This window comes from Anabrus simplex, chromosome 2 (assembly GCF_040414725.1).
Source record: "Anabrus simplex isolate iqAnaSimp1 chromosome 2, ASM4041472v1, whole genome shotgun sequence".
In the NCBI taxonomy this organism is placed as follows: domain Eukaryota; kingdom Metazoa; phylum Arthropoda; class Insecta; order Orthoptera; family Tettigoniidae; genus Anabrus; species Anabrus simplex.
The window spans coordinates 355,510,757-355,524,739 of NC_090266.1; the positions used below are offsets into that span (position 1 = coordinate 355,510,757).

General features: G+C 43.2%; 1 protein-coding gene across 1 annotated transcript in view; it reads left to right on the forward strand.

Moving 5' to 3' along the window:
• The window catches only part of fzr (fizzy-related), a 378,342-nt gene that overhangs the window by 35,198 nt on the left and 329,161 nt on the right, over positions 1-13,983 (forward strand). Inside the window, exon 3 of the mRNA XM_067139092.2 lies at positions 13,747-13,842. Coding sequence (XP_066995193.1) covers positions 13,747-13,842 — 96 coding nt within the window. The remainder of the gene's footprint in view (positions 1-13,746; positions 13,843-13,983) is intronic.

The following is a 13,983-nucleotide window of genomic DNA, read 5'->3' on the forward strand; positions in this document are numbered from 1 at the left end:
AATAGACTTATGTTTGAATAATTAATTCATAACTACTCTCATCATACTAACACAGAAGTGCAGTAAACGCTTCCCATTCCTGTTAGCTTCATCTTCTCACATCTTTCAGTTCTGTTTCCAGTTCTTGTATTGAAATTGCCCATTAGTCCTATCCTTACTGTTGGCCCTTACCACAATGTTATTCAGTGCTTCATAGAACCTATCAAGTTCTTCCCCAACTGCACCATCATTGTGAGTGCACCGAGACAATTCTAGTCATAATTCATCCAAGTACTATATCTACCCACATCATTCACTCATTTATGTGACAAACAGAAACTGTGTTGCAGGCTATGGTGGTTCTGATGAAAGGGTCTACTCTGCATTCTACTCTTACCCTTTTTACATCTTTTATGGAGACCATGTAATCTCCTATCTCTTCCCCAGTATTTCCCCTTACCCAAATATCATTAACTCCCAACACATTTAGACGGATCCTGTTAGCTGATTCATCCAGTTCTAATTTTTCTTCCTTAAGTTCCATTAATATCAATGCCTCCCGATCAAAGTCCATTTAATTTTCAAAGTTACTTCCAAGGAGTCCTTGGCCTGGTAAATGGAAGTTGGACTCCATCACTCCCATAGGTTTGAGGTTTGCTTAAATTGTTCTGAGCATGTTTGGTAAAAATTTCTATGCTACCCTACTTTACACATAGTCCGAGTGGGAATCTCTTCTCTAATAGGTTAGGGACCATCTGTGGACTATATAGTCCTAGCCGTCTCAATTCAAGGAGGGCCATGACTCTGAATATGTCCAAGATGCAGCAGCTGGTATTCCGACTTCAGGACCTCTTACTAGGTCACTCAGCCATTGCCCATGATTCACAGACTAGGACGTGACTACAGTAGCCCACACCATGAATTATGAACTACTGGAGAGGGTAAATTAAAATCTGTATTTCCTGCAATACATACGGTATTTATTTCAGACGAGGCAGAATTTCAAAATGATGGAAATAGGAACTAAGGAAATCTTCATTATTGAAATGGGGAAAATCTGTGCTGATGTACTGTAAGTAGCCACCTTGAAGGCATGTTGGATAGCAGTGTGTAGGGAGTATCCTTTTCTAGAGAGTAAATGGTCCAGTTTTGTTTGAGGGGGAACTGAATGGTGCTCAATGTCTGGATTTCCTCAGAAATATGCTTCCACAATTACAGGAAGAAATCCCACTACTCTAACTGCAACAAATGTTTCCAATCTTTGATGGCATGCCACCTGATGAAATGCTTACTGTCTGCAAACATATGAACAAGACCTTGTTGGAGACTCTGTTGGGAAAATGGCAACCTTTATCTTGGCCTTTGAGATGCTTTGGTTTGACCTCATTACATTTCATCTTCTGGGGATATGTGAAAGAACAGATGTTTGGGACTAAACCGGTGGACCTCAGCAGTTTCAGCAGAACATTTTGCTGACAATCCAGTCCTAAAGCAAACCTTCTCATTGTGCTAAGTAATGTTGGACAACCAGAGAGTGTAAGAGTGCATGAAACTATGCAAGGCACAGTTTGATAATATCCTGAAGTGATGGTGTAATGGGTAGCTATTGTCTCGTTCCTGTGACATGCAGGAACCGTTTAACAGGACTCTCCATTTGCCATGCTTTGTATGTTTTCTGTGAAACATACTAAAATGAAGCATTATGAATAATAATAATAATAATAATAATAATAATAATAATAATAATAATAATCCGTGCCCGGTTAGCTTCCGTGGGGGTCACGCACTGAACTGAGTAAGTGCTTGGCATAACTTCACGGAAGACACTGGGGCGGGGGGCCTAAACCCCGACACGGCGCGTCCCATGTGGCTGATAGGGAATGTTCCTGTAGATATGCAGGACAGGTGTGAATAAGGCTTAGCCAAATAAACACCCGCGGATCAACTGAGGCAAAAAGGTCTGCAGTCAACGGTCTCGATGGCGGATGAGGATATTTCCCAACGGCTGAGAGGGCGGAAGAACTGGCTCTACGGCTAACAACCGTAGTTCTAACCACGGACAGAGTAATCTGTCCCACCAAGCATTACCATGAGGTAACATTATGCATGATGGAAACACTTTCAAGGAAAACTACCCCAGGTGGTACCTAGCAATGGAAATCCACCGTCGCACCAGGCGGCGCAAACAAGCCTTCGGATTCTGGGGAGCTTGTACCAACATGCAAGATGGAGTCGGAGCCATCTGGTAGCCAGACTGATGACGTACTAACGACAAACACGACTAACCTAAAACAAAATCTAAGGACAAAGAAACATCACTATTTTGGAACTATCAACATACAGACTCTACTTAGGACGGGGAAATTAAAACGGACTTTGGATGAAATGGAAAATCAGAATATTCTAATACTAGCAGTGCAAGAGACGCGTTTTACTGATATTAATACGTTTGATTCAGAAAATTATAGAATCATTAAGGGTAAACCTGGACGAAAAATTGGAAGAAATCTGCAGCAACTTGGCACAGCATTTTGTGTAAACAAAAGGGTTATTGACTCCGTAACGGACTTCTCTTCTCCTTCTGATAGACTCTCAACTCTAACACTGAAATGTGCAAACAAGAGATACACACTATTCAATGCACACGCCCCCATAAATGAAGACAACAGAAACAATCCTGATAAGGTGAAAATATTCTGGGATCAATTGGAGAATGAATTGCTAAAGACGCCAAGCAATCGTGTCAAAATTCTGATGGGTGATTTCAACGCGCAGGTTGGGAAAGAACGTCAGTTCCGAAAAATAGTAGGTGGTTATCCAGCTCACACCAGAACAAATACGAATGGGAAGAGACTTATTGACTTATGTGAGACATTCGATCTTAAATTAATGTCCACGTACTTCAAAAGACTGCCAAGGAAAAAGAAAACGTGGTGCGCTCCACGGAAAGACCTAGGTGAATATCAACTGGACCATGTTGCAATTTCAAGGAGAAACACTAAAGAAATTATGAATGTGGTAGTACGGAAAGGAGCCAATCTTGACTCTGATCACTTCTTGACCCGCATAAAATTCAAGCCGTTACCGCTAAACAAGGAGAGACTCTCTCCGAATGCGTCAATAAAAGTAAACCATGAAAAACTTCAAGAAAACAGAAACGACTTTCAAAGACGTATGCGGGAGAAGAAAATGGAGACTTGTGAGGATATTCGAGAGAATATGGCTAATATAGCTAAGGATGTTGCACCATTGCGACGAACTCGCAGACACCGATGGTGGACTACAGACTGTGATGCAGCAATTGATAGGAGAGCTGCAGCCTATAAAGCATGGTACGCAGATAAAACAGAAGATAAATTTGAGACATACAAAGAGGTACGCAAACAGACAGCAAAGATCCTCCGGCAAGTCAAAAGGAATCAAATATCTGAAGAAATTTGAAGTATTGACACGGAATTTAAGAAGAACAATACTAGAAACTTTTATAGGACCTTTAAAGAGCACATACATGGATATCAACCATCTACCATGGGATTTCGAAGGGAAGATGGAAAATTGGCAGTGAATAAGAATGAAAATTGTGAGATATTAGCTACATATTTTGAGAAATTGTTGAACTGTGAAAAACCTAAAAATAAATGACCAAAAGAGGATCCAAAGCAACGGAATGAAAACTCAATACCCCCTGACGAAAAAGAACTCCGTGAAATAATTACAGACTTAAAGAACAACAAAGCTGCAGGGGAAGACTCTGTCACAGCAGAGATGCTGAAAAGTGGTGGAGAAATCGCAATAACAATTTTAAGGCGAGAAATGGAAAAGATATGGGAAATGGAGGTAATCCCTGAAGATTGGAAAAATGCTATCATTCATCCTCTACACAAAAAAGGTGATAGAGCAGATCCTATCAACTACCGCGGCATTTCCATCACATCTGTAACTTATAAGACACTCTCTAAAGCACTACAGAGGAGACTTGTGGAACAAGTGGATCATCAACTAGGCGAGTATCAAGCGGGATTTAGGAAGGGAAGATCGTGCGTTGATCAAATCTGGAGTCTGAAACGTGTACTAGAGAATCATCTCTCAAAGGATCTGGTAGTCGTTTTTGTAGACTTTAAAAAGGTGTATGATTCAGTCGACAGGGAAGTGCTATTCAATATATTAGTGGAATTTGGAATTGACGCCAAAACAACAGCAATTATTAAGCAGTCTTTAACTGGGACACATTCGAAAGTTAAGTTCATGGGAGAGAACTCCAAGCAGTTCGAAATTAAAACAGGAGTCAGGCAGGGTGATGGATTGTCACCAATTCTTTTCAACTGTGTGTTGGAGAAGATTATCCGGGAGTGGGAAAAAGAACTGGACAGAAAAGGATTACTTAACCAAGTATACATTGGAGGGTCAAAAAGTGGTGTCATGATTAATTGCCTTGCCTTTGCTGATGACGTTGCGCTGCTATCTAGGAATACTGACACAGCAATAGAACAGCTGAATGTACTAAAACTGCAAGCAGGAAAAGCAGGACTACAGATTTCTTTCGAAAAAACTAAATATATAACAAACATCAAAACAGCCCCTCAGTACCTGAAGACAGAACACGGTAAAATAGAAAGAGTTGATAGCTTTAAATATTTGGGTGAAATAGTGCAATTGAAAACAAATGAAAGAGAAGCAAACAACACCAGACGGGAGAAAATGGCTGCGGCTTTTCGTAGGACATATCCTATATACAAGAAGAAAACCATCTCCAGACGAGCTAAACTAAGGCACTACAATACAGTGATTAAAACGGAATGTCTGTATGATAGTGAATGCTTCCAAATGACAGGAAAAGCGGGACTGAGAGAAGCTGAGAAATTTGAAAGAAAGATCCTTCGCAAAATAATGGGTCCAAAGATTGTGGATGGACAGTATAGGCTGCGAGGAAGGGAAGAACTTTACCGAGACAATGAAAGGCTAACTGAGTCCATGAGAAAACGGAGACTTAAATTCTATGGGCATTTATTTAGAATGGATGAGAAGAGACTAACGAAAAGGATTTTCACAATACTAGACAGCAGACCTAAAGTGTCGGACAAATGGTTCAGGGAGGTGAGAAAGGATCTCAGACAGGTGGGACTAAATTCGGAAGACATCTCAAACCGAACAAAGTTTAGGTCAGTGATCGACAGATTTCAGGGATTCCATGACGAACCAAAACTTAACTGTGGGTGGACGGACGAAAGAAGACAGGCTGCCAGAGAGAGGATGCTGAAGTTTTGGGCTGTGAGGAAGGCTTCCAGAAACATGTAATTGTTATCTAACGTGGTCTCTAATGGCCGTAAACGAATATATAATAATAATAATAAAAATAGAAAGTCTCCAACAACATGAACATGTTCTCTCTCATTTTCCTCAAGGGTCATGTTAGTATGTTACAGTTAAAAATACTTTGTTCCTCTATTGTACTTGCAGTGCATGTCATATTGCATTCTGTCGCTTGCCGATCTCGTGCAGTTTGGATTTTGGACCTTGGTCTTTAGTCCGTGTGACCATTGAACATATACCTTATCTCAAACATTTCTGCTACCGAGCTTGATAGCTGCGGTTGTTTAAGTGCGGCCAGTATCCAGTATTTGGGAGATAGTGTGTTCGAACCCTGCTGTCAGCAGCCCTGAAGATGTTTTCCGTGGTTTCCCATTTTCACACCAGGCAAATGCTGGTGCTGTATGTTAATTAAAGCCATGGCCACTTTCTTCCCATTCCTAGTCCTTTGCTATCCTATCGTCACCATAAGACCTACCTGTGTCGGACAGACGAAAAACAACTTGTAAAAAAAAAAAAAATTTCTATTACCCATGCTTACATGGGATTTTTTCACGTATGGACAGACCTAGAATTTTGACGTCATTCAGTGAAATGCACTGTTGCCTAAAACCCAGTGAGTAATAGCAGAAGATTTATTGTCATTACATGTATGAAATACCTCTTTGACTTTTCAGTATTATTATTAGCCGGGCTGAGTGGCTCAGACGGTTAAGGCACTGGCCTTCTGACCCCAATGTGGCAGTTTCGATCCTGGCTCAGTCCGGTGGTATTTGAAGGTGCTCAGATGCGTCAGTCTCGTGTCGGTAGATTTACTGGCACTTAAAAGAACACCCGCGGGACTAAAATCCGGCACCTCGGTGTCTCCGAAGACCAAAAGAGTAGTTAGTGGGACGTAAAACAAATAACATTATTTTCAGTATTAGGTGACTGAATCTTTCCCGTTCTTCTTCTTTTCTTCACGGGGCCTCTAAATATTTCCTAATTAGCATCGAACTCTTAAGATCTTTTGCTACCATGTTTTTCCTTCATTCCCACCTAGATATACCTGCTCCCTTCACAAAGCTGCAGGTTGTTCTTATTGGGTCGCCTTGGATTTTGTCTCTTCACCCGGTAGTCCTAGAGCGGAGAGTCTGATTCTACCCAGCGCCTCACATTCGAGAAGTATGTGTTCAGCTGATTATTCTGCTTCAGTGCATTTCCTACATAGATTGTCTCTTATTACTCCAATTCTATCTAGGTGTTTTTTCAGATGGCAGTGTCCTGTCCTACTACCCGTCTTATATTTTCTCTGCTGAGTTTCAGCAGTTCTTTAGTATGCTTCTTGTTTGGTCGTTTTATCAGTTCCTTTGCAAGCCTGCATCATGGAGTTTTTTCCAGTTTTCTGTTTATTTCTTTTGTACCCAATTTCGTATGTAGTTTCAGGCTTGGCCATAGGAAATCCCGCATACAGGTTCTGGGCCTACAAAATGTCTTTCTGCCCCTTTCCTGGCCAATGTATCTGCCTTTTCATTTCCTTCTGTACCTGCATGCTCTGGCACCCATATTATTTTGACAATTTTGTACTTTGAGAGCGTCAGGAGAAGTGAGTGGCATTACCAGACAATTCTGGATATTATCCAGACTGCCTCTAATGCCTTAATGGCCGCTTGGCTGTCCGTAAAAATGAAAATGTTCGTATTCCTATAGTTCATTTTCAGATTTTCTTCAAGACATGTTATGATAGCTATCACTTCCGCTTGAAAGACTGTAGTGTGCCTGCCCAGGCTCATCTGGATTGATCTCTCAGGTTTTCTCCCGTTGATCCCTCCTCCTGTGCCATCCTCAGTCTTTGAGCCATCAGTCCACCACACTATATCTTTTCTGTCAGTATTCCACTTGTTGATATCCCAGTCTTCTTTTTTTTATTATCTGGGTCTCGAATGGTTTTTCAAAGTTGTACTTTGGTATCATATAATCAGAAGGCATGTGTAGAACTTCCTCTGTTACTACTCTGTTAATTTTACAGTGTCCTAGATTGGGTCTTTGTGGTTTCCAGCACTCTGATTCTGCCAGTCTCTATGAACTCATTCTAGCCTGTTCTTTTATGAAATTGCATAGTGATGGGAGGCTTCTGTCGGCATAGTTCTGATAGCCCCAGTTATGGCTATGCATGCCATACACTGTAGGCTATTTAATCTACTGCTGACTTTTCCTTGACTTTCTGTCACCAGATGATTGCAGCATAGGCCATCAATGGTCTAATGATCATTGTGTATATCCACATTACCATTGATGGTTTTAGGCCCCATGTCTTCCCGACAGCTCTTTTACATGCATACAGCAAGTTCTTGGCCTGGGTTATGTTCCTTTCTATATGTGGATTCCACGTTAGACTTTTATCTAACACTACACCGAGGTGAAGTGCCTGTTCTCCCATATATATCTTGCCCAAAGAGCTTCAGTGATCTCTTTCCCTGTAATTTTGTCCTTCTTGTAAAAGGGATCAGAGTTATCTTGTTCGGGTTGACTGATAGTTGTTCTTCCTGACACCAGTTCTCCATAAGGTTAAGTGATCTTTGCATGAGGTCCTGGATAACACTCATCACCTTACCTCGTACCACAATCACTAGGTCATCTGCGTATATTTGTATATAAAAACCCTGTTCGTTGAGCATGGCTATGATTTTGTTCACCGTTAGGTTCCACAGCAGAGGAGAAAGAACTCCTCCATTAGCACAGCCTCGGGTGGCCCTAACCGTCAGCGTTTCTTCAAACAGGGTTGCTTTTATCTTCCTTCCGTCTAACATGGATTTCATCCATTTGACGACGGTTTTACTCACCTTGCTCTTTTCCAATGCTTTGATCATAGAGTCATAGGTTGTATTGCTGAATGCTCCTTCTGTATCTAGGAATGCCACCAGTGCAATTTCTTTATATTCTAGACTTTCCTGTAGTTTACAAACCAACTTGTGGAGTGCTGCTTCAGTGGATCTGCCTGGTCTATATGCAAACTGATTTTCATGTAATGTTGAGTTTATTTGCACCGTTCTTCTGATATATTTAAACATAATGGTCTGTATACTTTGGCTTGGGCATAATTTGCCCTTCCAGGCTTAGGTATGAATACAGCTTTAGCTTCAGACCATGATTTCAGCACGTACCCTAAAGCTCGACTAGCCCTGAAGAGGTCCGTCAGGGCATTGACAAGTATCTCCCGTCCTTCCTGTAGAAGTATCGGAGGTATCTCATCTGGCCCTGTAGCCTTTATAGGATAAAACGTGTCGATTGCCCATTTTACATGGTTATGTTTCATTATTCTGTTGGCACAGTTCCAGTCTGCTCTTCGAGCTCTGGTCTGTGTTCCAACCATTTTTTCTTCTGTCATCTCCTCAGCCTCAGGAAAGTGACATGCCATTAGTATCTCCAGCGTGTCCTTCCCTGCCTGAGTAAATGACCCATCTGGTTTCTTCGTTGTCTCCACTTGATTTATATGGGTTGCTTTCAGAACCTTCTGGGGCTTGCTGTTTCAGTGTGATTACACTTTCTCACAGAACAGTCTCCAAGATTTTCTTTTTGCTTTCCGTATCTCTAGGTTATACTCAGTGAGTTTCCTATGATATACGTCCCACATACCATTTCTAGATGATATTCTATACAACATCCTAACCTCTTTTTTCATTTTGGCTAGTTTGTTGTTCCACCATCTTACTTTTTTGGTGTTTTTCTTTTCTTTGAGAGGACAGTTGTCATGGAATGAGTCTATAATGGCCTCTTCTAATAGTTCCGCTGCCTCATCCAATTCTTGCTGTCCTCTCACGTTACTTGGAATTTTTTGTACAGCCTTCCCTAGAACTTCTCTGTATCTATCCCAGTTAGTTCTTTTTGGATCTCTGTACATCTCAATCCCACATAGTCTTGCATCTATTGCAAATTGGATGTGCTGGTGGTCTGCCATTCATGGTTCCTCCAGTACCTTCCAGTCTTTGATGAAGTTTACAATATGCATAGTGCTTAGTGTAATGTCTATTACCTCCCTACGATTTTTATAAATGCAGGCTTGTTTCCTACGTTTAGTATCATCAACTTAGTTCCAGTAATAAACTCTAGTAAAGACTTGCCTCTTGCATTGCAGTTCGTGCTGCTGCATGCCGTGTGGTGTGAATTTGCATCTGTTTCAAGGACTAGGTGTTCGCCTTTCCTCTTTGCATTGCAAATTAGGTTCTCACCTTCTTCTGATGTGGGGCTGATTAGTAGAGTCATATGGGAGGTACGCAGAGCCTATGGTTATTTCTCTGGGTACCTCCCAATTTCCAAATTTAATCTTGGCCACAGTTAAGTCCTGTGAACAGTGATCCTGCAGCATAAGACATTTTAGTTTCCTGTTCACAAGAAGACATGTTCTGGGTATTTCCGATGTTGTATCATACATCAGCTTACCTCCAGATTCCGCCAATCCTGCTACTCTGCCCTTGACTACCCAAGGCTCTTGAATAAGGGCCACGTCAATAGCTCCAGACTTGAACTTCCTGGCGAAATTGGCCACAGCTGCTTTTTAATGCTGAAGATCGGCCTGAAGAACCTTCAGCACCATCTTTATCAATATTGGGTTTTGTTTTTCCCTTGATGACCTGAAACTTGATCTGCCCAAGTCCGAGCTTAGCCTTAAGACTTATCTTTTTGAGCTCTTCAAAGTCTTTCACCAAGGGCCAAAGCGACTGTCCTTCCTGTTTTGTCGATTGAAGTGGCATTCAGCACTCTCCACTTTTGCGTTAGAAATTTGGTTTCGTGCTGACTGATACTGACAAGAACTTCCTCCATTTTCATCTTGTCAAAAGGAGGCGGGAAGTTGGTGATGACCTTAGTCGTGTTCAGCACCTTCTTTGTGTCTTCCACCTCTAGGGTCTCCCCTTTCCATGGGTTACAGTTTGATACTGTCTGTTCCAGCCAACTTTTTGTTTCTGGATTTGCACAGATCAGTACCATAGCTCCACTTTCCAGCCTTGGTGACTCAAGGAAGCCTGGCAGACATCCATCTGACAGTGGCTTCATTTGTGCTATCAGAGCGGATGACAATTCAGTCACGTTCTCCTCCTTGAATTTTCCATCTGGAAAGGTCTGAAGTATTATTGCGACCTTAACTGAGGATAGTCTTTCCGAGAAGGACATGACTATTTCTTCCTTCTGTTTCTTAGAGGGTGGTTTTGTAGCCGAACTTGATGGCGTGCTTTCCTCCAACCTTGGCCTTTTGGGCTTAGTCATTGACATAGCGTCTCACGGATCCCTGTTGCTTGGCTTCTTCTCCACCTAAGTCACAGCCGCTATCTTGGTTTCTTTCCTCGCCTTCTTACTTTCCTTGTACTAGGCACTTGTGCGAGGTGGTCAATCTACACTGACTGACAGAGCAAAATGCAACACCAAGAAGGAGTGGTCAGAACTTTATGCCAATTGCAGGGTAGACTGACGTCACTGAGGTATGCTCATGATGTGAAATGCGCCGCTGTGCTGCGCACGTAGCGAACGATAAATGGGACACGGTGTTGGCGAATGGCCCACTTCGTACCGTGATTTCTCAGCCGACAGTCATTGTAGAACGTGTTGTCGTGTGCCACAGGACACGTGTATATCTAAGAATGCCAGGCCGCCGTCAACGGAGGCATTTCCAGCAGACAGACGACTTTACGAGGGGTATGGTGATCGGGCTGAGAAGGGCAGGTTGGTCGCTTCGTCAAATCGCAGCCGATACCCATAGAGATGTGTCCACGGTGCAGCGCCTGTGGCGAAGATGGTTGGCGCAGGGACATGTGGCACGTGCGAGGGGTCCAGGCGCAGCCCGAGTGACGTCAGCACGCGAGGATCGGCGCATCCGCCGCCAAGCGGTGGCAGCCCCGCACACCACGTCAACCGCCATTCTTCAGCATGTGCAAGACATCCTGGCTGTTCCAATATCGACCAGAACAATTTCCCGTCGATTGGTTGAAGGAGGCCTGCACTCCCGGCGTCCGCTCAGAAGACTACCATTGACTCCACAGCATAGACGTGCACGCCTGGCATGGTGCCGGGCTAGAGCAACTTGGATGAGGGAATGGCGGAACGTCGTGTTCTCCGATGAGTCACGCTTCTGTTCTGTCAGTGATAGTCACCGCAGACGAGTGTGGCGTCGGCGTGGAGAAAGGTCAAATCCGGCAGTAACTGTGGAGCGCCCTACCGCTAGACAACGCGGCATCATGGTTTGGGGCGCTATTGCGTATGATTCCACGTCACCTCTAGTGCGTATTCAAGGCACGTTAAATGCCCACCGCTACGTGCAGCATGTGCTGTGGCCGGTGGCACTCCCGTACCTTCAGGGGCTGCCCAATGCTCTGTTTCAGCAGGATAATGCCCGCCCACACACTGCTCGCATCTCCCAACAGGCTCTACGAGGTGTACAGATGCTTCCGTGGCCAGCGTACTCTCTGGATCTCTCACCATTCGAACACGTGTGGGATCTCATTGGACGCCGTTTGCAAACTCTGCCCCAGCCTCGTACGGACGACCAACTGTGGCAAATGGTTGACAGAGAATGGAGAACCATCCCTCAGGTCACCATCCGCACTCTTATTGGCTCTGTACCTCGACGTGTTTCTGCGTGCATCGCCGCTCGCGGTGGTCCTACATCCTACTGAGTCGATGCCGTGCGCATTGTGTAACCTGCATATCGGTTTGAAATAAACATCAATTATTCTTCCGTGCCGTCTCTGTTTTTTCCCCAACTTTCATCCCTTTCGAACTACTCCTCCTTGGTGTTCCATTTGCTCTGTCACTCAGTGTATATGCATCCTATTTAGTTTTGATGCCGATATCTTCAGGTCTTTCTCAGTGAAATCTCCTGTTTCCTTTTGTCCAGAAGGCTGCTTTGCTGTTGCTTCTTCTTTTTCTTCTTTTGATTTGTAGTCAGCCTGCACTTCTGGGACTTTTGTCTCCATATTCTCCTCTCGGACCTGCTGCTGGACCTGCTCTTCTGGAGCTTCCATAGCTTCCCTTGGTATTTGTTTGGGTGGTTCATTTGGAATGTCCATGGTTCTATATGACGGGTTTTTGCCCCTTCTAGGGTCCTGTGCAGCGTTCTCACCATCCGTGATGAGGCATTCCACCGGACATTGTCCTCCCGCAACTCAGGCTCTCCGTAGCAGGTACCACGCCCCTCAGCCGTCCATCCAGCAGTCTGGCCCAAACCCGACCAGGTTTGTTCCACCTTCAGTAGACCTACTCATGTGGTTCCCACTTGGCATTACCATGACTGAGTTCACAGCCATGGGTTCCCGTAGGTTGGGTTCGCCCCATTCCCAACCCGCGGCTCGTTCAGGCTATGTAAGGCAAAGTGATGTGTTGGTTCCAGCACACCGCAGTGAGTTTTCACCTCAATCACCAGCACCCACTTCAGCCGAACCACCGTATCACCCATGTGGAGGTAACATGGATGCCTCTCTAGCAGGTGTGGGTGAGGCTTCCAGTTCCAAGCCTTTGACTTAGCTAGTAACCGTGGGGGTATTCTTACGTCCCCCTCCCACCGGGGGTGGGTGGTGCCTTAGCTTCCTCCTTCTTGTATAGTGTCTGGCTACCGTTGTGGCTCCACATAATATATTAAGAAAGGAGCTACTAGTCCCCCTCACCTTGTAGAGGATCTTCAATTGTATTGAGTAACCTGGATTATCCTGGTGTAACTGTAGAAGCACCTGGAGGGGGATCCTTCCAGTTAGAGTTGTGAACTTTTTTCGTTATAGTGCACTAAGATTAAATGCAGAAGTTTTTTTGAACACTGAGATGAAATGCACAGTGGCCTTCCGTTCAGAGGGCCCTGGGTTTGATTCCTTGCTGGGTTGGAGATTTTTAACCATATCTGTTTAAGCCTCTAGCTTGTTTGCGCTTGTCTTAAAACTCATCTTCATTTACATACAACACATCACACATTACAGACCATCAGAGCAACAAGTAATAGTGAATACATTCTTTCACATAGGATTGGCATCAGGAAAGACACCTGGCTGTTAAACTGGCCTTAATTCACATATACTGCAGTACCAACCCTAATTAGCTGGGGGAAGGCCAAGAAGAAAAAAAATTACTTATTATTTTGATCCTGATAGTTTTATCATTTTTACTGTATGAATAAGATAAATAATGTGGACTGTTGTGAATTGAGAAAAGTGTTAAAAATTTTGAATAAGTTTTTTTTTAAATATCTTATCAACGGTTAGTTGCTGCCATAGATCTTTTTCATTTACTTGCATGAATGCGATACTTAAATGATTAAGATTTAAAAGTTGATAGGGTGAATATTAATTTTTGGTCACATTTTAGCTTTGTTTGCTTAATGCTTTGTAGATTTTCAGGTTTAATGTGATTATTAAAAACAGACAGTAGATTATGTTACTTCAGTATTCTATGAATTCCAGTGAATAAGCTACGTGTAAATTACTGTTAATTTTATGGTTCTTCCAGGGTCTACGGATTCAAAGCCCTCCTCGGCTGAACAGTGATAGATTTATTCCCAGTCGGAGTGAGAATAATTGGCAGATGAGATTTGCTATGATAATGGTGAGTATTTAATTATTTTTTCCTATTTATTTTAAAGTTCTGCATTACTTTTACCAAAAGTGTATCTGCCTAGGGACCATTTCAGTTTATTTTGTTTGGATTTGCATTAGCAAAATTCATCTCTGGCTGGGCGCAAGGATC